General features: G+C 36.2%; 1 protein-coding gene across 36 annotated transcripts in view; it reads left to right on the top strand.

Moving 5' to 3' along the window:
- Positions 1–27,453, top strand: part of adgrl2.S (adhesion G protein-coupled receptor L2 S homeolog) — a 112,948-nt gene that overhangs the window by 56,078 nt on the left and 29,417 nt on the right. For 27 of the 36 annotated variants that reach the window (XM_041561289.1, XM_041561287.1, XM_041561286.1 and 24 more), the window contains 3 exons: positions 10,672–10,781; positions 17,411–17,425; positions 18,382–19,182. In XM_041561289.1, coding sequence (XP_041417223.1) covers positions 10,672–10,781; positions 17,411–17,425; positions 18,382–19,182 — 926 coding nt within the window. The remainder of the gene's footprint in view (positions 1–10,671; positions 10,782–17,410; positions 17,426–18,381; positions 19,183–27,453) is intronic. The other 9 variants (XM_041561285.1, XM_041561290.1, XM_018260703.2 and 6 more) reach the window with 1 other exon arrangement.

Below are 27,453 nucleotides of genomic sequence, written 5' to 3'. Positions count from 1 at the left end.
TCATGCTCTTCAGGGTGATGGATATGTATGTGCCATGAAAGCACTTGACTTGAAGAGTCTTGTTTTCATATTTTACAACGAAGCTGGAGAGGAAGCAGCATAATAAGAATGCCATGTTTTCTATGAGTGAAGTGTCACTTTGTCCTTCTCTTATTTGAAAAGGTCACATTGAATTTTGAAGGCCCACAGTTGTTTCCACAAGCTAGGGCAGCTTTTGCTTGTTAGACAGTAGTCTAACAAAAATTTGCCTAATGGTGCTTTCCAGAAGCATTTGAGTAAATGCATGCAGTAATGCAGGTGCCACACTACTGGTGACTAGTTACCTAACCCGCATTACTTTTATTGCATTTATATGAATCTAAATAGAGAAAAATAATGTGCAGGTAGTCCATGCACAATTTCTTTTTTAATTGAGTAGGTCTGCTCTTCCCTGCTAGAGCTAGGGATTATATGGAAAGCAGCTAGACATTAATATGTATTAATAATTCATCAGTATGGGTCCATCAGTCCACAGAATGTTGCATCTTATTTCTCTTTAAGACAGTCAATGTGTTATTTGGCAAATTGTAACCTCTTGAGCACATGCCACTTTTCAACAATGGGATTTTGCAGGGAATTCTTGCAGATAGTTTGGCTTCAGACAGGTGTCTTCTAATTGTAATAGTACTCACAGGTAACTTTACTCTTCTTTGATCTTCCCAGAGCTGATCATTGGCTCAGCCTTAACCATTTTGGTTATTCTGTTTTCTTCCTAATTTTTCAGGTTTTGGTTGCAATTCTAATGCAGTTGAGATCATTTTAGCTGAGCAGTTTATCATTTTCTGCACGTCTTTATATATTTTCCCCTCTCCAATTAACTTTTGAGTCAAAGTACACTGTTCTTTTGATCAATGTCTGGAACAACCCATTTTACAGAGAGAAATGCTCTATTACCAGTAGGCACAACATTTGCTGTCTTACTTTCTTAAATAAGCGACATAATTGACACCTGTTTTTCCACAGAATTAACAACCTCGCTAATTGAAGTTATTAGTATTTTGAACACTGCTATCATTTGGAACAAGCCTCGGTTAATGATTGTTACATAGAATCAGCAGGATGCATGTCATGGGTCTGTTGGTTTTCTATTACTCTACTAGTAATCTACTATCTATATCTATCTACTAGTAAATTATTTGCCATGTAGAAATAGAATTTCTACTAAAACCAGTGATTGATCAGGTTAGTGATGCCAGACTGCTATTATTCTGAACACAACTGTATATGGCCATAAAGTCAAAAAGCATTGGGATGGGCCCTTTAAAATTTTATTTTTTGTGGTCATTAGTGATTGGAGAATCTGACCCGTTTTGTGTCACCAAAATGCATTGAAGTCTATAGGTGACAATTTTTTTTTTTTTGGCATGCAACTTATTGTGTGACAAATGTTTGACGCGCAACAAATCTTTTCAACCATTAGAGTCTATGAGTGTCACTTTTGTGGTGACGTGACGAAAAATTACGCTTATAACTAGTGGTCATCGAACAAAAAAGAGGCAAAGAGTGCATTCCTTGGATACAGACTTAAAATTAAACCCAACAATAATAAAAAAATATCAAGCTTTAATGCAAAGCCCTAGACAAGACTGATCATATAGACATCACAAATATTTCCATTTAGTGGCTCCTTTACATAAAAGGTTGATTACTTTACATGAAAAATATTGATGCTAGCATTGTCTTTCTTCTAGAATGCTCCATTTCCAGATTTATTTTTGTACTGCTGGGAAACGTATCTGTTTTCTCGAATATATGCATGTTATACTCCTCGTTTTATAGTACAATGCTTCAGTCCTTTATCTCTTTATCTCTCTGTTGGCTAAGAAGACCTTTAATAAGCTGTGATCATTTCTGAATATGAAATGTAACCAAGATTATTTTTATACAAATATAATTTAAATATTCATCAAAGAGGAGTAAATCTTGAAACAGACAAAGGCTATTTACATGAAAAAAATATTTAATTAATTGCATTGGGTTTCACATAGCAGAGTTAGCCAAATAGCTAAGAGGTCTAAATAGCAGCTCTATAGATTGAGTAGCACTAGTTTACTTCATACAGTTGCTGTGAAATTAATCATAATATGGTTTCCTGCATGGGGCATTTAGACAGTTGTTTAGGTTCATGGCTGTGGAATTAATTGTGCATAACTTTATTTGCTTGAAAATAGGGTTCTAAATAAAAACCAGGCACACAATGTGTAGTACACCCAAGGGCTAGCAGGCTGATGTCATTCATATAGTCTTTCAAACTTGGTTGATGCCAATGTAAGTGTTGACTCTGTCAGGGTTGCCTGTGTTTTTTTGCACATATAAACCTGACATGAGGTTTAAACAATGCAGGGGGCAGTTAATCTCTGTAGTGATACCATTTAAATCTTACACATGGTAAGCAGACACAGCAGGTAGGTGGGGGGGGCACGCAAGGGGGGGTCAAGGGCCACAATTCCATTTTTACTTTCTTTAATTAAAAAAATAAATAATCAAAGACTGTAGTTTAAAAATTTGTACCATTTTATTAAAACAAAACATGATTGTATGCTGTGAAATTCCCCCTTCATTGTACTTTCTCTGACTGCTGCGGATAGGGAACTATAAGATTTAGACGGTTCCTAGCTATTTTGCAGGGAAATGATTGTACAGCTATGGGGCCTGTTATCCAGAATGCTCGGGACCTAGGGGTTAAGGGATCTTTCCATAATTTGGATCTTCATAACTTAAATCTATTCGAAAATAATGTACACATCTACTAAACCCAATAGGATGGTTTTGATTCAAATAAGGATTAATTATATCTTAGTTTGGATCAAGTACAAGCTACTGTTTTATTACTATAGAGCAGTGCTGTCCAACTTATGTGGTACAGAGGGACAACATTTTACTGGCCTATGTGGTGGAGGGCCGATAATAGAAGTTGGTATTGGTCACTCCCCCTTTTGAACCACACTCACTGTAAACCACAAGAACTTTTAAGATCATATCCACGTTAACGGTGGTTGCACACCAAAAAACCAAATGGTTGGTGCTCACTGCAGGTAAATCCCTCATCACTCACATACCTCCCAGCATTTTGGAAGTAAAAAGAGGGACAACATTTTTTTTTGCATGCAGTGCAGCATTTTTTTTGACCACGCCCCTTTCTATGGCCACACTCCCTAATTACCATGTTAATTTTACAAAATCTGGCAGGTTATGAAAGTTTGAAAATAATTCTACTTATCTAAACAGTTTTTATGTGTCTCAAAATTGTTACAATGTATCTTTTTTTTGCACCCGTTAGCTGTTTGGTGGTCTCTGCTAAAAGCCAATTAAGTGAGAAACTTTGTTTGCAGGTTGAGCTGTCAAAAGAGGGACTGTCCCTCCGAAAAAGGGACAGTTGGAGGTATGCACTCACGCGGCGACACGTTTTTCAAAGTCACTCGAAATTGCCTCGTGAGGCAATTTCGAGCGACTTTGAAAAACGTATCGCCGCATGTGAATAGGCACAAACGACTTTAGCGCTAGCGGGTGCGAGACACCAGCAAGCCATTCAGGGAGATTAGTCGCCTCAAAGATGCGGCGATTAGTTGCCAGGCGACCTATCTCCCTGAATCTTCCATGTGGCCCTAGCCTAACAGGCTTACATTCCACAGGCAGCGTAGGGCAAGCAGAGAATGGCACACACAAGCAGCACTGGGCAAGCAGAGAATGGCACACACAAGCAGCAGTGGGCAAGCAGAGAAAGGCACACAAACAGCACTGGGCAAGCAGAGAATGGGACACACAAGCAGCACTGGGCAAGGAGATAATGGCACACACAAGCAGCACTGAGTAAGCAGAGAATGGCACACCCAAGCAGCCCTGAGTAAGCAGAGACACACACAGGGAGGGAAGGCAGAACAGAGCAGGAGACCGGGAAACCTATCATTCCGATATGTACTACATACAGTGACACAGTGGTGCACCATTAGCATTTTGAATAAGGTGTGAACAGGTGAACAATGTGGGCAGTTTCAGTCTGGATCTCGGTGTGAACAGTACAGAACAAGTGTGAACAATGCAGGGGGATCACAGATGTGAACAATACAGGGGGTTAGTCTGAATTTGAGGTTTAAACAATGCAGGGGCCAGTTAATCTCTGTAGTGATACCTTTTAAAGTTTAGATATGGTAAGCAGACACAGCATGTGGGGGTTCACACCGCTGGCCGCCAGTCGGACAGCTCTGCTATAGAGTAAAAGGAAATAATTTTTTTAAAACTTGGATTATTTGGGTAAAATGGAGTATATGGAAGACAGCATTTCCGTAATTCAAGATCTTTCTATATAACGGGGTTCCAGATAATGCATCCCATACCTGTACTTTCGAACGGCATGGAAGCAATGTGCACTGTTATTTTATGTTTTGTTTGCATAACCTGGCTAGCCTAAAATAATCTGTATGCCATTCAACCCCTGCACCGTACCAGCCCTGCAAAACTCGGCCTGTAGAGCAGCTGATGATCGTGTAGAGATTCCTATCCATTGCAGTCACAGCAAGTCAAGGGATGGAGGAATTTCACTGCAAACAATGGGGTTTTTCTTAAAAACAATGCAGATTTGTAATATAGGTATATTGGGAATATGTTTCTTTTTCACTAAAGAAAGTAAAAATGGGAATTTTTTTATTTATTTATTTTTTTTTTAAATGCCATTTAAGTATTTCAGAACCAGCCTTTAGCAAATGTTTATGTTGCGGCTCAGGCCGTAGACTACATTGATTTATAAATTTATATTGTTACAGACATATAGGGTCTATATAGTGCCAAACTGTAATGTAAGGGAACACATACCTCCCTTTGAAACCGTACCAGAAATATTTATGTAGCAGTTCAGTCCTTCATATGAGACCTGTAATTGTTTTTAATACCTTTGTAAAATGCCTAGTGCAATTGTTCACCCATTATTTAGACAAATGCTTTTTGTTTGTTTTTTTTTGATTTTGTGTTAAATGCATGCAAGATTTTTTCAGTAAGGGAAATTTAGCATCTGCTAAATGCCATGCTCCCTTCTGCATTAAAGGCAGCAAGGTGACCTTTGTGAACGCATTCTCACAAAAAGTGTTTTATTGAACCCTGTTGACTCTGTTTGTAGATTTTAAAGGAGGAATTCTGAAGTAAACATGAATTTAATTGCCTTGTGTATTTATTTGTAGTTCTAATTTCACAAAATAGAAAAATAAGAGAACATTTTCAAGATCTTTACGTTTATCGAGAATGTGGCTCCATCCATTTAGCCTGCAGGTGCTTCAGCATCCATGCATATAATGGATAGCCTTGTTTTAGGTAGGGAGTGGTCCTGAAGATAAACCTCTGTTGCTCATTATTCAGTTATTGGTTGCTCATTAGTCAGACATTTTATCCATACAAGGTGTTGTGAGCATTGATACATTGGTGTTAGCGTTCAAGTAGGTCCTGATTACCCTTACATATAAAATATAGATGTTCAAGATTTTTCTTAAATTTACAAAATGATGTTTTAATTTTTGAGGCATGTTTCTTACTCAATATAGGCTGAAAAGAAAAAAAAAGGTAATATACAAACAGATTTTTCTAAAAGCAAATGCTCTCACTTACACACTTATACACTTATGTATTATTTAGTAGACTCGCCCTGTTTATATCAGTGACATAAGAGTGTGTGCTAGTTTCTCAGAAGAGCCCTGTCTTTGCTGCTTCATAGCACAAAACCTTGTACTCTGAGGCCTGCACATGGTGTTAGCTGATATTTAATGCACTTCAGTCTAGCGTTTTATAGGTCATGATAAAATGAGGCTATAACACTAGTTACATTTAGGATTTCTGGTCCAGTTTAGTATGAACTGTTTGTGCCTTCCATTTAATCCATTTGTTTTCAGTGTGTTCAAAAGTGCATTGATGTCATGGTATAATTTAATATTCTAGTTAATTATGATTATGTTGTTGAAGTTTTGTAGCCATTTAAAAATGGTAAAGTCTTTTCAGTTGATATGGTACATTTGGGCAATTTTGCAGGCTGATATATATATTATTTTACATGGCTCAAAGAAGGTTTGCCTTTATGTGGCCAATGGCCATTATATAAAGGTAACCAAACAAAGAAGCACTTTAATGCAGCACTGCATCCGTAATATTTACATAAACTTATCATATAATATTAAGAAATACGCACCTGCTAAATACAATTTGATTCCTTGTTTCAGGTTGGATACTTGGATAAAAGCTCAGCATAAACCATTCTAGGTCATTGACCGTAATGGCCATGGGGCTTGAGGGCTAACCCTCCAAACTAACTACCATAGCATAGTTTATTGCTAATCATTAGGGATGCCACCGGGCTGATATTTTTAAGATTAAATCAGTAGTTCTTTCTACATTTGGCACAGTTTTACATAATGATGTTTTTAATGTTGTAATATTTAATAGCAGTTTTAGACATCTCTTTGTGTTTAAAAAAATATACTGCACTACACATTAATGTAATAAGTAAAGGGATAACATTTTGAGTAATAAAATATTAGCTGAATAGTAAGAGATTTGGCTTGGTTACTATGGACGTCTTAGCAGTCCCAAGTAGTTCTCTTATCAACCACTCCCTGCTGTTTACCCACAGTTATTCGAAATATAATCAGATTTACTCTCAGCTCTGTTTAGTATTGTGTAAACTTGTAGTATTCCTGTTGTGTTAAGTAGTCTGATAAAAAGATTAAAATGTTGGTTTCTTGACAAGAATTTTGTGTACAGGTTTATGACAAACAGCCATTAGAATAGCTATTTTTATACTACTTTAGACATATCCTCTATTTTAAAAGAGAAGGAAAGGTTTGCCTAACCTCAGAGAATACACTCCATGCCACAGTTTTCCATACATACAGTGAACTAGTAGACTGCAGTTGCAATAGTTTGTATACCTTTGGTGTTCTCATCCCTTCATACAAGTTTGGCCTAAAAAACATGAAGTAAAATTTTAATTGTACAATATGGTTTGCATTTAATTGTATCCCTGTTGATTTTAGAAGTTATATTTTCCCCCAGTGATCCAATGCATGCAATATCTGCACTTTGATGCTTCTTAGAAAAACTTTGAAGACTTCTGGCTTTTAGTAAAATTATTTTATAACTGAACCGTCTTGCTGTTAGTAGTTGAAGGGAATATATACCCCTTCCTGACATGAGCCCATTCAGTCGGACTTAAGTAGAAAAGATGCATAAATGCAACAAAAATTACATCTATATACTCCAATGGGAGAAAAAAAACTGATGCCCATAGACTTTAATGCATTTTCCCGCAAATTTCCAGCAAAGCAAAACGATTCAGATTTGCCCATCCCTGATAAACACTGAAAATCCAAATATATATATATATATATATATATATATATATATCTATATCTATATCTCTATATATATATATCTATATATATATATATCTATATATATATATATATATATATATATATATATATATATATATATATATATCTATAGATATATATCTATAGATATATAGATATATATAGATTCTTCTTTACACAGTCATATCTAATTCTATAGATTGAAAGGAAAAATTATACAATTCATTTTCCAAATCCCTTAGGCTTACAGTGTAATGCAACCCCTCTCTCACTTTGTTCCTTTGTGGATATATATGTATAATATTTTATAGACTGGCTGCATGGGTATATTTTTCAAGTAAACAGAAAAACAAAGTTCTAAAAGTAGTTAAAAAGCCTGTTCTTCCAAAGGACTTTACATAAAACCATTTTTATATATTTTTTTCATCCTGTAAAATGTGTCCTAAATGCAGGTTCCTTAGCATTACTGCAGACTCTAATCCTCTAAGTGGGTAATTAACAGACCAGAAAAGCAATTTGTGCAACGTAAGAGCCATAAAGGTGAAAAATATTTCTCCTTTGAGTGATCTTTAAGGAGTAAATAATTGTAAGAGAGAGAGAGAGTTTTAAGTTGACCAATCTGAATCTGAGCATAATTAGGAAAAACTGAAAATGAAGAGCATGTATGTGTAAGAGTTTCATATCATAACAAGTATAATTAAATATTGAAAAGCCAAAAATCTCCTATTCTGAGAAGAATTACCTGCCACAAAAGGCCTCTAACTTTGCAGATAATTAGCAAGGGTTATTGGAAAAAAAGTCAGAGATTGCTTCCAAGGTTTCGCAAGGTCATATCTTATTATAGTATATCTTTTGTATGGGTTTTTATCTAGTGCCTTGCTAATTTCAGCTAAATAAGGCATCCTATTGTGAGTTTCAATTTGCTAGTCTTAAATGTGAATGTATTTGTACATGCAGACTGCAATAAATTAATATTTCTGTAAGTAATTTCCAAATGTGATTGTAGATGCCAATATGTGCACAAGCAGGAATGATGTGCTACGTAATGGGGCAGGATGTTTGAAAGGTACAACACGGCTATCTTGGTCCATTTAACAGACTTAAGATAGGATGATCCAAATTCCAGAAAGAACCCTTATCCAGAAATCCCCAGGTGCCAAATATTCCGGATAATAGGTCCTATAATAGCCCAATAATAATTAATAGCCCATCACAAGAAGTCCCTTGTCTTACTATGTATAAATATAATTTACCAGTTCATCATGATGGAAATGCACTGGTATAATATGGAATAATTTGCTATGTTAGAAAATTTATACTTTTTGTCCTATCTTTGTTTTATGTTTTGCTGTCATGATATACAGAGCTTTTCATTTCCATGCAGCATGTTAATCTTTCTTAGAATGATGCTGAATAATGGCCCCTGGCAGAAGATAATGACATTTTCTTAATTTATATTTTTCGTGCTGAAACCTCGATTGAAAATGGCATCCAGTGGCCTAGAGACATAACTGTAGTGGAAGTTTCAGGGGAGCTGTAATAATAAGGCAATAGCAGTGATAATGTGAAGTGATAGAACCAGGAAGGAGTAATTTTGAGCAAGAAAGAGAAGGCGCCATCCCTTTATTGTTGCATATCTAATGATCAACTGAAGATTCCCAATAGTTTTTAGAGCATGACAAAAGAAACTAATGTTATCTTGCCAAAACAGAAGCCTTCACTTAATCACTAGAACAGAAATATTGATTAAGACACTTGCACAATAGATTACATACACAATCTCTGCTGCATCGTTCTATATTTGGAAACATGTAACAATAATGTGGGTTACTTGAGCAAAAAGCTATTTGATCGATATCATAAAAGTATAAACAGACTAGAAAAAATATACGCAGAATTCTGCATTCTTTTGCAGAAATAAATAAATAATTAAAATCTGCTTCTTTTCAGGTTCACTGTGATTATGTTGTAAATAGCCGTAGGCACTTGAGTTTCTTTGACTGTTTATGATGATGGAAATTGTAATTCAGGTAACAACTGGAAGGATACATGTTTGAGTTTTCCTTGTTTAGTGGGCAGACACCAATACAAGTTAGAAATGTAGTTTCTTTGTTAGTATACTGAAAAATAGCACCGAAAAATATAAATATAGAGTGTACTTTGACACCACCATATTGGCACATTTGGTAGATGCTGAGGTGCTCTAGGCCAGTGATCCCCCAACCAGTGGCTTATGAGCATCATGTTTTTTTTTTTTTCATTCTTGTTTTGGAAGCCAGTTTTGGTTGCACACAGAGGATACTAGATAACTAACCACTGCCCTTATTTTGCATCCCCAGTAGCTTTTTTCATGCCTGTGTTGCTCCCTGACTCTTTTTAAATTTGAAAGTGGCCCATGGGTTATATGGTTGGGGACCCCTACTCTAGGCTATAAACAGGGCATATTTTTCCCTGCCCAAAGTATATTTATGTATCTAATATCTAAATAGTTACTTATATCTAAAGATGTACTCTGGCCAGGCACTAAATAATGAATTAAATACATTTTCTCTGTAATAATTGCACCTTGTACTAATCTGCATGAATTCATATTGATGGCAAAACTTTACTGTTGGCTTTAAATGATTTTAAGTAGAATTAAGGTATGGTTATCTGAACTATAGAAAAGAAGAAAAAAATATTCCTGTGAAATAGATACATAGCTATTTTACAGCTTTCAATATTGCAATATATACTGGATTTGTTTTTGTAACATGACAAGTATGTGTTTTAGAATATTGTGGGGGAAACCTCTAATAAATTGCCAAAGCTAGAGAAATATTATATAGCTTTGGGAAACAGTTTTTTAAACCTTAATTAAAATAAAAGGAAGAAATATGCATTCTGAACAAAAACTTACCCATGTGGCTAGAACTAGTGGTAGGCAGAAGAGTGTTATTTGTTTTAACTGTGCTTTAATTATCAATACACTTGTAATAACAGTTTCAGGGAGATGTGTTTAGCCTTCTTAAAAGGTCAGGGCAGTGTGCAGAGTGCACATTATAGATGCAAACCAGCGAGTTTTGTCCCCTGGGAAATGCAACATCTCTGCATCTGCATGCTGAGTTAGCCTGCTACATTTGTCCAATTGCATTTTATTGAGATCATGTGTAATATGTGGCAGATGTTTTATTTATCTGTGTATGATTTCAGCAGAGTTGTACATCGTACATTTTTCGTTATGTAAACTTTTTGAAGTAATTTGTAAACATTTCAAAGTAAGATCTTTGTTTTTAATTTGCAGATGCAACAATCGGACGCAATGTATTGTTGTTACAGGGTCAGATGTTTTCCCTGACCCATGCCCTGGGACCTACAAGTACCTGGAGGTTCAATATGAATGTGTGCCATACAGTAAGTAATACAAACGAATTGATTTTATGCACAAAATGCATTATACATGCAACATTTTAGCAATTATACGTCCAAGACAGACTGGATTCTCAAGTCATACCCTTCAGTTGTGCATTTTTTTTTTATTAGAACACAAACCAAATTTAGTTATTCAGAGTGCCAACTAGAAATGTGTACATCTGCCCAATACTAGGGCCTGACAAATTGATTTGGCTCTCTCTTTCTGAAACTAAGTATTGACATGGATTTTAATCATGAGTTGCCCGAGCAACTACCTGCTGTTTTTTTTTTCCTTTTGTGCATTTTATTAAGTTCTGCACAGACAAATCCCTCCATTATTGTGGATTTATATGTGTTTTCAGAATAAATTCAGCTGCAATATAGTGGAAATCAAATTGACATAAGTGGCTGTAGAGAAGTTTTTATTTATTTTTGCATGTACATATGTGCATTTTTAACTCTGCATGAAAAAAAGATATTGTATTTGTTGCTATGTATGTTTAGGGGTAGCAGATGTAATAATTCTAGGGAAACATAACTATTTTAAAGGGGTGGTTCACTTTTTTTTAAGTATTTATGCATTTTAACTTTACAACAGAAAGGGGGTGGTTCACTTTTAAAGTAACTTTTATTATGTTATAGAACCAATTCTAAGCAACTTTTCAATTGGTTTTCAGTATTTATTTTTTATAGTCCCATCATCTCTTTCTTCTGATTCTTTGCAGCTTTCAAATGGGCGTCGCTGTCCCCTTCTAAAAAAACAAATGCTCTGTAAGGCTACAAATGTATTGTTATTGTTACTTTTTATATGATCCTTCTCAGACTCTCTCCTATTCATATTCCAATCTCTTATTCAAATCAATGCATGGTTGCTAGGGTACTTTGGGCCCTAGTTACCAGATTGCTTAAAATGCAAATTGAATAGCTGCTGAATAAACTGAAAAACCTTCAGTAATAAAAAATTAAAACAAATTGAAAATTATCTCAGAATATCACTCTCTACATCATACTAAAAGTTATCTCAAAGGTTAACAACCCCTTTAAGCACAGAAATGTCAAAATCCTGCTAAGGAAAAGTTGGTGTTGCTATTTTAAATATTGCCTGATTTCAATATGATAATGATTGTGATACATTGCTAGTTATATTTGACAAAGCTAATACAGGTAAGGGGCCTATTATCCAGAATGCTCTGGATCTGGGGCTTTACGGATAACTGCTCTTTCTCTAATTTGGATCTTCATACCATAAATCTACTGAGAAATCATGCAAACATTAAATAAACCCAATAGGCTGGTTATTCTTCCATTAAGGATTAATTATATCTTAGTTTGTATCAAGTACAAGGTATTGCTTTATTATTACAGAGAAAAAGTTAATAATTAAAAAAAAAATGGATTTAGACAAAATGGAGTCTATAGGAAGGAGCCTTTGCATAATTCTGAGCTTTCTGGATAACATGTTTCCACATAATGGATCCCATACCTGTACTGATGAGGTGATCTCTTTTCACCACTTTTTCATTATTAAATCATATGCAGACACAGACATATGCAATTATAAAGTATTATAATTGTTGTCCTTTAATTTCCATGCACAATGATTACTGAAGATATTATTTCATGATGAGCAGAATTTCACAGACAGCACAGCAGAGCATAGCCTGACAAAATATGGGGTTGATGAAACAAAGTCAAATAACTTAAATTAAGGACATCTAAAAATAATACAAAAGCTTTTTTTAAATATAACTATATTCAATAATGTGTTTGTGCAAATTGCAGAGAGTGGATGTGGATTTATTAACCAGACCCATATCTCCTAACTTTGTACTGTACTGAATGATCTTACTTTACAGAAGCGTAACTCATAACAAGGGGTCACCAAACATAAATCTATTTCCTTGTGAATGGAATGCCTCCTTTTCAATTTTGGAAAATGAGCACATTTATTTATTTCTACGTTTTTATTTAATTTTTTTTTTTCCCAAAAATGTTCCTTGTTCAGTTTCTTCCACTTTTCAGAAATAGGGTTGCCACTTGTCCTGTTTTGACCTGAACAGCCCGATATTTTTGAAGGGCTGTCTGGGTCAAAACTGCCTTCCCTGGTTTTCCAAATTGATTGATGTGGCGATCAGCCGAAAGCCATGTCATAGAACTGCCCCTGACATCATGGCCGCCCTGTCACGGACTCGCCTCATTAAGTTGCGTCTCCGCCCCCCTGCCCGGAGTTCCACGGTACAGAAGGTGGCAACCCTATTCTGGAATGCATTTTCTGTCATTTTTGTGACGTTTGCAAAAAGCTGTTCCTAAACTCGTATATACTGCTGTTTTTCCTATAGGGGTTTTCCTGTCCTCTCTTAGTATTACCATAACTTGTGAATGAAAACTGTGTATTTTTTCCTTTGTTTTTTCATTTCTAATGTCTTTTTCAACAGTGTTTGGTTAAGGGTTTTCCGCGTGGTTAGAAATATTCAGTTACTAAATATATGCTAATAAATTGTACTATTAATCTAAATTTTACAGTTTCCCTTTCAGGATTTAAGATGTACCATAACAAGCGGTTTAATATTTATGTTTATATTTTCGTTATTTTTTATGTATGTTCATTATTTGTTTGGGAAAATCTAGATAACTTTTAAAGCTTACACATGGTAAGACACAGCAGGCAGACTTTCATGTGGGGAAGCTACACAAGGAGGGCCAGTTGGTCAGCCCTGGTGTAGACAATCAGATTACCAGTAAACAGACAAATCCTATGCATAATGGATTTTTGCTTTATTAAATAATATAGGAAATGAGACGTTACTGAATAAAGAAAGGCTAGTAAAGTTATAGTTCATTGTACTTTGTCATAAATATTGACTAAATGAACTGTCATGTCTACAACAGCTACTACATGTGTATAGACCCAGGGGCATATTTATATTAAGGCACCTGAGGGCCTGTGCCTAGGGAGGCACGGTTTTGGGGACTGCCTATTTTTTTTGTGGTATTTTTTCCCCTACCCTCTGCCACAGATTTCCATAGGATATCAGATAGATGGGGGTATGGGAACAGAGGAATCACAAGGAAGTGACGTCACACGCAAGGCGCACTGACGTCGCTTCCACGTTATACGCCGTGTGACGTCACACGCATGATGCGTTTATGTCACAAGCAGGACGTAAGGGGCGTGTTAAGGTCCAGTGCCTAGGGCAGCATCGGACCTAAATAAAGCCCTGAGTAGACCCTGTCTAATTGCAATGCCACTGTAGGTATTAAAGATTTGTCTTCCCTTATATACATTTTTTATGTGGTTACTCACAAATGTTATCTTTCACAACTTGCACATAGGAATCTTATCTTGCAACACAGCTCTCCTCCTGGTGTAAGCTGGGCCCCTGCAACAGTGGACTTCTGCACTGAAATCCATTTTTCAAAAGAGTAAACAGGTTTTTTTTTTTTTTTTATATTTAATTTTGAAATCTGACATGGGGCAAAAAATATATTGCCAGTTTCCCATGTATCCCCAGTCATGTGACTGCATGTTGGAGTAAAATAACCCCCCCCCTTAGCAGCCCATCAGAAGAACAATGGGAAGGTAACCAGATAACAGCTCCCTGGCAGATATAAGAACAGCACTCAATAGTAGAAATCCATGTCCCACGGCGACACCTTTAGTTTCATTAAGTAGGAGAAACAATAGCCTGCTTGAAAACTATTCCATCTTGAAGTGCTGGCTCTTTCTGAAAGCACATGACCAGGCAAAATTACCTGAGATGGCTGTTTACACACCAATATTACAACTAAAAGAAAAAAAACACTGCTTGGGTCCGGAATTAAATTTTACATGGTAGAGTAAATTTCTAAATTATGTGTTATTTAGAAATAAAAACCACAAAAATCATGACAGAATCCCTTTTAGTGCTTATTGTCAAGGAAAAAAGGATGGAGGCCCCTGCTTACAATCTAAAATAAAAGAAGTGGGATGTAATGTCATGAAAGTACCAGTAGACCTTTAGCTGGTGATCAGTAGATCTCAAGACACTGTCAACAAACAGCTTGACTAAATCACCCTCCTTTTTCATTCTGATATTTATTATTTTAAGGTTGCATAAGAAATAATTGTTTGTTAGAAATATACATTTTCTCAAAAATCAATATACCGTATATACTCGTGTATAAGCCGACCCGTGTATAAGCCGAGGTACCTAATTTACCTAAGAAAACTGGAAAAATTTATTGACTCGTGTATAAGCCTAGGGGTGAGAAATTATTTTAGGACATGGCCAATTTAAAGCTTTAAAGTTGCTGCTTACTCACTGATCTGAAGCATGCATTAACTCCTCCATGCTGCTGCACATACTTCTCCCCCCTCCTCGCTTAATTCTGCTCCAGCCCCTCCCCTCTCAGCTCTTGTCAATCAGTCCTCCCTCTTCAGCCCTTCCCCTCCGTGCTCAAATGACAATGGTAGCTCTTCTTTCTGACAGGCACCATAAAGTATTTAAAAAGTACCGTATAACTCCAGAGCTGCAGCCCCTCCCGCAACTGAAATCAGGCTACAGGGAAGCGCAGGATACGAACGGAATGTCCTCCTCCTTTCCCCCTATTACGAGGCTTCAGCGTCCCAGGGCAGCATCAGAGACTCCCTGTACAGGTGCGTGCTCGTATCACAGAGTGAGCGCGCACCTCATCCCGCCTCGAGCGCTCCTCTTCTAAACTCTTGTGCGCTCCTGCGCGCAATACGGTAATGCGCACACATTGTCCCACATCTCCTGCGCAAAAAGGGGAAGGGCTGAGGAGTACTGTGTGACGAGAGTTTAGAGGGGAGGGGCTGAGGAAGCCACGAGCGGGGAGAAGTATGGGCAGCACGGAGGAGTCACTGCACACTGAGTAAGCGTCAACCTTTTTAGCTGACCCGCGTATAAGCCGAGGTAGAGTTTTTCAGCACATTTTGGGTGCTGAAAAACTCGGCTTATACGCGAGTATATACGGTAATGGTTAAGTAATATTTCCATGAAATAGAATACTAACAATGCTTTTATGGGTGGAGATCATAATGGGACAACATCACTAAAAGTAGATCTCTCATTAGTAAAGTATAAGCAATCCTGCGTTACAGCCTTATTCATCTTCCAAACACTCTTTAACATCTTACATCTGTTCTCCTGATATAAAACACATCTTACATATTAGAATTCTATAGAGCCAAAGAAGTCCTTTATATGCTTACTACTCTTAAACCTCTCTGAGTAAGAGAGATAGGTTTAAAATGTATTAAACCATATAAACTAATATTTCAATTGCAAGACTGACAGCCACCTAAAAGCTGCCGAAGTGCTGTTTTAGCCTATGGGGAACCTGTATGGAGGCAATTGGGGGAGTTTGGGAGATCGAAGGTCGAAGTTAAAAAAAACTTTGAATCGAAGTAGCGCTACTTCGAATCGTACGATTTGAAGTGGGCCCACTTCGACCCCAAAAAACTTTTGACCACCCTTCGGTTGGTCTTTTTCGAATTTCTAAGTCTTTTTAACTTCAACCTTTGATAAATCTGCCCCTAAGGGTAGTATTTCCATATTTGTAGAAATTGGTTACAATGCCTTCATAGATTTCTGAAGCTTTATTTTCAATATATTCTGCCAGTAAGCACTTATGTTGCAAAAATACCAAGACTGCACAGACAAAATATAGCTTATATTCACTAGGCAGAAATTAAATTTTAAATTAACTGTTTAATGATTAACTCCTTTATGACTTAGTGCCAGTGAAAGGTACCTGTTAATCAAATTCTGACTCTTGACTCCTGCATGAAGATAGACAGAATGCTGAGAGCAGAATTACCAAGCAGGTTTAATTCCTCGCTAATGCTATAAAACATGGTGCAGAAACAATAGTAGTAATGCTACTTTCTAAAGAATCTAGTCTAATGCTGACAACAAGCAACTGGAATTTTTTGATACATTTCTCAAACAATCCTATTAGTAAACAACTGGCTTTATATGTGTTGGCAGACTGCAGTGGAGCAAACTATACCACAGCTATTTATGTAAGCACAATTATCGTATAAGTTTAGTTTTTGCCATAAGAGGCTGATTTATATTGTGTCTTATACACTAAGCTTTCTTTAGATGTTCCTTGGTGCTTTGTTGCAGTTTGTAAACAAATTGCTATACTTGAAATTATCATAAAAGATCCTCCGTTATCCCTTGTGGTTTTTCTTAATTCATCTGATTTTTCATTTATTTCATGGTTAAATTTTATGTTTCATGAAAAAAGTATTTATATCCACCTAACAATTATGAATCCTTCAATCCAGAAAATACATATGTGAATGTTATGTTAGTGTGCTGTATGACTATAAGTTAATTACATGCCTGATAAATAGATTAGAAATATATTTTCCCCATTTAAGAATCCCTAAAGTTTTACAAATCAACTTCTGTGCTATGCTTTTGTTTATTTTACTCATTCACATAACGTTTAGTCTTTCCTTTAACAGGTGTTCCAGTCTTTCCAGTTATACAGCATTCTTACTGTCCCTTCTTTAATATCTGTACTAATTTGATTACAGCAGAAATAGTTAATTCATGTTAATCTCTCTTCTTTTCTCCTTGCACCCTTTTCACTTTCTCTTCCAATGCTTAAAATAGAAGTGGAGCAAAAAGGTAAATAATCTACGCAGTCCAAAATCCCAGCTCCTTGTTATGTGCCATATAGGTGTAAACCTTCTATATTCCCTGATCCCTAAACACTTATGTTATTGCCAAGATCACACGTATACACACTTCATGCACAAACTGATTGAATAAAATAATAACCTGGGTTTGCCACACAGTCTCTGAAACACATTGGGAGCTGTTTTTCTTCCACTGTATAAAAATGGAAGTCATTTGGGGATTTCCCATTTTGTTTATTGTAACAATTAATCCTCTTCTTTTATTTTATGTTTATTTTGACCTGAGAGGTATTAATTTTGTGACCCCCCCCCCCCTTCCACACACACACTTTCCAGGCTATTGCCAACTATATATCCTGTATTGTTGAACCAAAGGATGGTTTGGGGATGCACAAAGCTGTAGTTTGCAATAACTGGAAATAATGTGCACATATTCACATTCTTGCAAGCTCTTTACTTAGCATGCTATGTTTTAAGACTTTTCCTTGTTTGTTTCATTCATAGCTTCAGATGTGTTTGTTATTATGTTTCTTCTATATTTTCCAGCTCCCAGTTTATGCATAAATGTTTTCTTCCTTATTTTTAATATGTTACTGCTTTTGTTTTGCTTCCCATTTTAGTGCATACATTAGTAACACAAACGGAAAACCATTCATGTATTTTAAGTATTATACTCTGTGTGGTTTTTCATTGTATAATAGATTGCAACCAACATATATCTCCAGTCGTAATGTCCTTTGATGTAATGCAGTGTGTTTCTATTATCTACTGCTTTGTACATTTATATAGTTTTTTCCACCTAGAATGAACACATTGTCTCCTTTATGAAGGAAATACACTTTTTAATATTCATATCAACTCTAGGAACTGCTTTATTATACTGATTACGAAAAAAGAGAAAATGTATTGCTAAAATAACATTGTGTGTCTCTCTTTTTCTACTAGTCTTTGTGTGTCCGGGGGCATTGAAAGCAGTTGTGGACGCTCCGTATATATTTGAAGCAGAACAAAAAGCAGGTGCTTGGTGTAAGGACCCACTACAAGCAGCAGATAAAATTTATTTTATGCCATGGACTCCTTACCGTACGGATACATTAATAGAGTATGCTTCTTTACAAGATTTTCAAAATGGCAGACAGACTACAACATATAAACTTCCCAATCGAGTGGATGGCACTGGATTTGTTGTGTATGATGGAGCAGTGTTTTTTAACAAAGAAAGGACAAGGAATATTGTAAAATTTGACTTGAGGACTAGAATCAAGAGCGGAGAAGCCATTATTAATTATGCTAATTACCATGACACCTCCCCATATCGATGGGGTGGGAAGACTGATATTGATCTTGCTGTTGATGAAAATGGATTATGGGTGATATATGCTACTGAACAAAACAATGGTATGATAGTCATCAGTCAGTTAAACCCATATACACTCCGATTTGAAGGAACCTGGGAAACCACATATGACAAGCGGGCAGCATCAAATGCTTTTATGATATGTGGGGTTCTGTATGTTGTTCGATCTGTGTATCAAGATAATGAAAGTGAAACTGGAAAGAATGCAATTGACTACATTTTTAACACCAAGCTTAAACGTGGGGAGTCTGTTGATATTCCTTTCCCAAACCAATACCAGTACATTGCTGCAGTGGATTACAACCCAAGAGATAACCAATTATATGTCTGGAATAATAACTTCATCCTGAGATATTCCTTAGATTTCAATCTTCAGGATCTAGCCCAAGGTAAATAAAACTTATTTTCTGCTTATTTATTGAGTGCTTACTAGACATACTATCTGAAAGAATAATACTTGAAGGACTTCTTCCCTTTTTCATTCTTGACAGCATAGTTTTTGGGAATTTAACCAGTTCACTTCACAGACATTGGGTGGTATTTTTTGTTTGAAAAATCAAATATGGGCCTGACTGATAACTGTTACGCATATCAAGTCATGCAGCCAGTAGTCTATAAAATGAGTTATCTGTTTATCTATATTACATTATGTAGTTTTAGGGTTAAACTAAATATGAAACATGTTTTAAATATTTTTCAAGTTACCTCAGGCACATTTTCAACTTCCTTGCTATTTGGATCCAATATATGAACTGTATTATTTGGAGCCATGGTATCCTGTGGGGCTGGACTCAAACACTCTTTGGATACTGGGGCAGTATGAAAGGCACTTAGATTAGAATCAGGCTTTCCAGAAGCTATAGTATGATCATCGACTGTTAAAACCCTATCTTCATTTATGTACAACTTTTAGGGGCAGATTCACTAACTTCGAGTGAAGGATTCGAATGAAAAAAATTCGAATTTCGAAGTATTTTTTGGGTACTTCGACCATCGAATTGGTTAAATTCGTTCGAATTCGAACGAAATCGAACGATTCGAACGAAAAATCGTTCGACTATTCGACCATTCGATAGTCGAAGTACTTTCCCTTTAAAAAAAACTTCGACCCCCTACTTCGGCAGATAAAACCTACCGAAGTCAATGTTAGCCTATGGGGAAGGTCCCCATAGGCTTGCTAAACTTTTTTTGATCGAAGGATATTTATTCGATCGTTTGATTAAAATCCTTCGACTCGTTCGATTCGAAGGATTTAATCGCTCGATCGAACGAAAAATCCTTCGATCGTTCGATCGAACGTTTAGCGCTAAATCCTTCGACTTCGATATTCGAAGTCGAAGGATTTCAATTCGAGGGTCGAATTTCTAAGTATTTTTTACTTCGAAATTCGACCCTTAGTGAATCTGCCCCTTAATGTTGACTTTTTTTCCATTCAAAGCTTGGATGGGAAAATGGTCTTGAAACCTGAACCTCTGATTTAAAACATATTCAGTATTTTTTGTGGCAGAAATGAATTTCCAACTTTTTCCTCAGTTTTCATTCTGTGACTTTTATGAAGTTTTGTTCAAGGTGTTTCTGCTTTTCAGGATGTCTATTGGGCCAAACACAATGGCAGATTAGAAAGTCCCTGTCATATATTTATACAGCATTGTTTTTGTTTTTAGTTTTTAAAGAAAAATACAGTTAACAGTTGCCTTACATTGTTGCAATCACTATGACATGTATTGTCTGCTTCCCAGTTAATACTAATGCTAGTTATGACCAATGGTAGCAGCAGATTGCCAGTGCTAGCAATACTCTATATAACAATCTGCTGCCATACTCCTCATAGTACTGAACAGTTTAGAAGTTCAACATGAACGTTTTTCTGCAGAAGTTATGATTAACATAGCACCTCTCCTTTTCAATAAGAAGACTTCTTTGACTTGCCTTAGCCCAACTTTGTAGAACAAACATAGCAACTCTGTTGTTGCAGTGAAACAGAGCTTTCTTTGCATTGCTGGAATTACTAATGTTTTTTGAGCTTCTCTACATATTCAGGAGATTTATATAACTTAAACTGTAAATCAAGGTGTCTCCTATGCTCTGTAAACATGTTGTTAAAAGTTCATCCTGTTGGATACATAGCTAAATACAGTTTGCAGACAGAGGAGTAAAATGAAACGATAAAAACAAGCCCACGGCCTTAGAAAATCTGATCCTGACCTGATCTAGCAATGATAAGTGGCATCTAAACCACTGGGCTTGTATCGGTTTTGTAAAATGTAGCAGGATAGGCAAGTGGTATGTCTGAGTTCACCAGACATACCACCTTTTGACTGCCTTCCCCATTATGGAGAGTCTGGATCAAAATGATTCACTGGTTCAAACAATCCTTTCATATTGTAACTTACTTACACTCATCTGAGTACCTTTAAATTGGCAGAAACCAAATATGTTTGCTTAATGGAAAATACATTAAATGTACTATAAGTTTTTATAAATATAACTTTCCCTTTTCATATTTATGTTCGACCAATCTGATCAATGGTTTGTTTTATTTTTATCAAGATAATAAATAATTAGGCATTTTATGTCAGAAAGCATTTAACTGGTGTATATATGAGAGAAAGAGTCTTTCTATTTACTTATGCAGTCATTGCCATGCTTTCAACCTCAGCACTGTTAAGGCTGGTATGACAGCACTGAAGAAAAATATATCCATTTAACCATATTCATCTTCATTTTGAAATGGGAATTGATGCCCTTGATCTCGAGTTTCTTCCGCTGGAAGACTGCAAAATGTAGATGTAATGATTTTCTATGCAACCTCTGCTTAGAACATAAAGACAATATGTTCTATTTTATCTGTTCTCTTAACCCACAATGCAACCTTGGACCTACAAAGTAATGCTATCTTTATTATACTTTGAGAGTGTTATAAATGAACTGAAAAGGGATTTTAAATCACATCAGTAAGGTGCCACACTTACACAGAATCACCTTTTGCAGCGTCGGGTGCACAGCTGTGTTCCTCTCTGCCCGAGGAAAAATTCAAATGAAAAGCAATAACTCCAGCAGCACTCCGATATGTGAATCAAAGGTTATTTATTCATGCCATTAGCAGAGCGACGTTTCGGGCTATTCCAGCCCTTTATCAAGCTTGTAGCCCGAAACGTCGCTCTGCTAATGGCATGAATAAATAACCTTTGATTCACATATCGGAGTGCTGCTGGAGTTATTGCTTTTCATTTGAAAAGGGATTTTAGGCACAGATAAGAATGATTCACAAATCTGTGTTTGCATGTATTCACATACTGCTTTATTCTGAAGAATTTGTTATTGATAAGTTATACCTTGGCTGGGTAAAGTACATTGCATTTGGATTAAATGGGAATGATCACAATTTTTCGAAAATAACACCTAAATAATGGTGGATATTTAAATAAATAGGTTTCACACATACAGGTATGGGACCTGTTATCCAGAATGCTGGGGACCTGGGCATTTTTTGTAATTTGGATCTTCATACTTTAAGGGGCCTATTTAATAAGGGTCGAAGTGAATTCGAAGTGAATTTTCGAATTCAAAAACATCGAATTTCTAAGTAATTTTTGGGTACTTCGACCACCGAATAGGCCAACATTCGAATCGAATTGAAAAAACTTTGAATATTCGACCATTCGAAAATCGAAGTACTGTCTCTTTAAAAAACTTTGACTGCGCCACCTTAAACCTGCCGAATTACTATGTTAGCCTATGGGGACCTCTTAAAACCTATAGCCAGTATCTGGCTAATTTTTATAAGTCAAAGTTTTTTTAAAAAATAACAAATTGTTCGAATCGAACGATTTAAATGATCGATCGAATGATTTTTACTTTGATCGAAAACGGGCGTTTTCGATCTAAAAAAAAAATCAACTTTCGAAGTATCAAATTCGATGGTCGAATTTCGAAATTCAACCCTTAGTAAATGTGCCCCTAAGTCTGCCCGAAAATGTAATTATTAAATAAACCCAATAGGCTGGTTCTGCTTACGATAAGGATTAATTATAATCAAGTACAAAGTACTGTTTTTTATTACAGAGAAAGGAAAAAAATTTAATAATTTGGATAAAATGGAATCTATGGGAATTTCTGTAATTCGGTGAACAGATCCCATACCTGTAGTCTATATTGTGTATTTTTTGTCATTCTTTTTGTATTTACCTTTTAAATTGAGAGTTCTTTTTTTCTGGTTACGTTAATTTGCTATTTTTTTTTCCACCTGACTAAAGTTAGCTGTAAAGAGGTTCAGCTTTGATCCAAAGGGTGGGATGGACCCAAAGTAACAGCATACCTCCCAACTGTCCCGTTTTCAGAGGGACAGTCCCGTTTTTCTCTGCACTGAACAGACAGAAAAAGAAACAATGTTTCTAACTTAATTGGCCTTTGGCAGAGAGCCCAGAACAGCCACAACTGCAGATAAGATACTTTTGTAACAATTTTGAGATTAGCAAATAAGTAATTGTAACAATATAAGATAACAGGTCCCTTGGGAGAAGTTAGACTCATAGCTTAAAGGGCAATTCACCTTCATTAGCAAAACTGTAATAACAGACATATGTTCAAACTTTCATAATCTGCCAAATTTTGTAAAATTTTGTAAAATGAACATGGTAATTGGGGGTTGTGGCCACAAAATGGGTGTGGCCAAACATTTTGTCCCTCTTTTTATTTCCAAAATGCTGGTAGCTATCTAACAGCCAATTTGTGGTTAAGGACTGACAATTCATGCCATTCCCACCAGTCAATTGTATCTTCTCAGTTTCTCAGTTTGAAAAACCCCATTGTTTTCCAAATGAGCATGGTTGCTAGCTCAATAGCTCAATAACAGCATGAGGCAGCAGTTTTCATTGCATTTCTAAAAAAAAAAAACACAAGTACATAGTATTAGTGACAGTTTTTAAGATATCCGCATGTTTCCCCCCCCCATTTTAATATAGTGATAGATATTTATACATAAAATGTAATTATCAGCCTTTCATTCATTAAGTCACAGAACCATAAACTTATTATTCACAATTATAAAACTATATTTTATTACCCTGCAACTTTATTTTTTATTCCATGTATTAGTATATAACTAAGAACTAACATAACATAACAATCAGTACATGCTGCGAGTGTGAGGTGGCATGAGTTTACAGATTGCATGGAATTGCTTTGACTTAATTCCAGTTCAACCAATGTTGTTTGGGGCTCTACTTCTAAAACATTGTTTTTTTTGTTTATTTGTATTTCACTTCAAAACAGTACAAAATGACGTAAAGTGAAATACCTACTGTTTTTGTGCAAATTGGCAGCGTCACCTTTTGGTATAAATTATTTTGGTATCCGAGTTACACCTTGAATTTTCATTTGGTATCTTACACTGCAGTGGGCTTCTAGTTTAGTGACCAATGACCTCAAGTCTAGTAAAGTTACACAGGAACTGGTGTTGTGATTACAATTGCTAAGGGAGTTTTATTAAGGCAGCTTATACACAAGTGTAAGATTTGTGGTGGTTTCTGCACACTTTTTTTTTTTTTTTTTTAACAATATTATGAATAGGCCACTGAGAGAAAAAAAAACAGCCCAGGAAAAGTGTATTGCTACACAGTTTTATAAATACAGCTTAAAGGCATTCACTTTAGTTAATGCCTTTTGTGTATTTAATATGGATATGTTGAAATGCATTCTGAATACATCAAAATGCACTAACAGGTATGGGACCCATTATCCAAAATGCTCTGGACTTGGGTTTTTCCCAGATCTTTCCGTAATTTCGATTTCTGTGTTTTAAATCTACTAAAAATCATTTAACCATTAAATAAACCCAATAGGTCTGTTTTGCCTTCAATAAGGATTAATTATATCTTAGTTTGGATTATGTACAAGCTGCTGTTTTATTATTACAGAGAAAAAAGTTATCGCTAAAAAATGTTTTAACTATTTGATTATAATGGAGTCTATGGCCATCTGTAATTTGGAACTTTCTGGATAACTGATCCCATACCTGTATTACATTCTGTTTGCATTTTTTATGCAATTTAGTATATTTTTGTCAGCTCAGCATGCAGAATTTTAGTTTTAATGTTCTCCATACACATCTAAAGCATTAAAACATTTTTTAAACATGGCTGCTGGGTACAACGGCAATCTGTTTATCTCATGTTTTTGAGGCACAGAAATGAACGCATAACTAAATGCAGAAGAAAAATACCCCTTATATTATGTTAAATGTATAATTTGAATTAAACATTTTCATTATCTGTTTTTCATATGTTCAAAATTATTTTTTAAATATGCAGTTTTAAACGCTGCGGTAGTCAGCCTGCCTCTCAATGCAGACAAAAAAACATGGGCTGATATCTTATAAATGTGGGCTTGTCCCAGCTAGTGTGAAGCATTGTCAGGCATTAAATCGATACCGAAACGTTCCTATAAAAATCATAGGAGAGTGTCAGTATTAAGAATGTGCTGCACCTGCAATAGCCCCCCTCAAAGCCGCCTCCAGCCCTGCGAACCTTGGTGCTGCAGATAGGCTGACATTACTAACAGATCTTCCATATTGCTTCAGCGACGCTGGGCCTGGAGCGGAGCGATCCTTCCATAGGCTGAAGTCCTGTTTTCATTCTTAATTAGCCTATGGAAGGATCGCGCTGCCCCAGCCCAGCGTCACTGAAACAGCACAGAAGATCTTTTAGCAGTGTCAGAGGGTCGGGTTCATACAGGGTTGAGGGGAGCACGTTCCTATGATTTTTATAGGAACTTGTCGGTATCACTTTAAATAGCTTGGAGCCACAGACAAGACCATTCTCTGCCTCCTGGGTCTCTAGGCTGTACTCCACTACAGGAGAACTATTTTGGATGATAAAGAACATTGTAGCCAGCCTATGTGAAGGCTGATGATGATATTGAAACTGGGAGCTAGAGGGAAAGTCTCTAACTTCCATTAAGGGGAAACAAACTCTATCCAAATAATTTCATGCATTCAAATGATCCTAAAAAAACTGGCATATGTGAATTTATTATATGAAAGCAGCTAGTTTTTTTTAAAAAAAAATAATGTCATTCATTTTACCTGGTGATGGCATTTGTTCCCCAAATGCCCAATTTTCAGTAGTATAACCGTACAGTATATCAGCATATGTTTCTTCCTCTAACTCACTAAAGAGTACTTAAGAAGTCTAGATTCTCAGAGAAAATCAAGAAGCAACTCCTTTTCCAGTGCTCCTTAGTGAGGCAGTCAAAGATGTTCAAAAGAGAGTTTTAAAGGAGAAGGAAAGCTATGGAGGCATTTTATTGCCAATAGATTAGCTGCAATAGTGCAAGCTAGAATGCTATATTTATTCTGTAGAATGTTTTACCATACCTAAGTAAAAAGCTCTAGAAACTCTCTGTTTGTTTAGGATAGGAGCTGCAGTATTAACGTGGTGTGACATCACTTCCTGCCTGAGTCTCTCCCTGCCCTGGGCTCAGATTACAGCAGGGGGGGGGGAGAGGAGCAAACTGAGCATGCTCTTGTCCAGGGCAATGAGGTTTAAGATGAAGGCAGGAAGTCTGATACAGAAGCCCATGTGTACACAATAGAAGGAAAGAAATGCAGTGTTTCTTTTGACAGGGGACTCCGAGCAGCACTACTTTGGGGGTTTACTGGTATATTTAGATGGATCTTTCTGATAAGGCTGCTTCGTTTTAACTTTTCCTTCTCCTTTAAAGAAAAGCATGTCAGCAACAGGATACCTGGTCCTGTCGATTGTATTGGTTTTTTTAGAACTACGCATAATGCATTAAAAAGCCATGATACATGGAGACAACATGGTACTGGGAAGCATTCCCTTTTTAATTCATCTCCCACATCAGTCCTATGTAATTTGTTTGACTCTCAGGGCCCAATTCATGTGACTTCACAAAATGTAGTAAATGACCCCAGGGAGTCATGCGCACTTGTTATGTCAGATAGATATGTGACACTAAGGGGCAGATTTACATCGGGTCGAATATCGAGGGTTAATTAAGCCTCGATATTTGACTGCCGAATGTAAATACTTCGAATATCGAAGTTGAAGGATTTACCGCAAATAGTTTGATCGAATGAAAAATCGTTAGATCGACCGATTCGAAGGATTTTAATCCATCGATTTTTCTTTGACCAAAAAGACATTAGAAAGCCTATGGGGACCTATGCACTTCGGTAGGTTTTAGGTGGCGAAGTAGGGGGTCGACAGTATTTCGACTATTGAATGGTCGAATAGTCAAACCATTTTTAGTTCGAATCGTTCGAGTCGTATGCGAAGGTCGAAGTAGCCTATTCGATGGAAGTTTTTTTTTTTATTCTATTCATTCACTCGAGCTAAGTAAATGGGCCCCTAACTAACTGGAAGGTCATTTATTTTTATTGCCTTAAATAAAATTTAAACAAAAAAAAAAATTGTGTGAATGTGAGAAAGCATATCATAGCCCTTTCGCAACATGTCAAGTAAGCCTTTATGGATAAGACAGAGACTTGAATATTCTGTGACACAGCCAAGCTTATAAATTCAAATGCTTTCTTCACCTGCAGTTTTGAAAATTGAATGGTAGGATGCAAACATAACTCATTTTTAATAGGATCTTTGTAAAATATTGGCCTGCTATAGTCCATGTAGTTTTTTTTT

The sequence above is a fragment of the Xenopus laevis genome, chromosome 4S (genome assembly GCF_017654675.1).
Source record: "Xenopus laevis strain J_2021 chromosome 4S, Xenopus_laevis_v10.1, whole genome shotgun sequence".
NCBI lineage: Eukaryota > Metazoa > Chordata > Amphibia > Anura > Pipidae > Xenopus > Xenopus laevis.
This window is presented reverse-complemented; position numbering and strand designations above follow the sequence as displayed.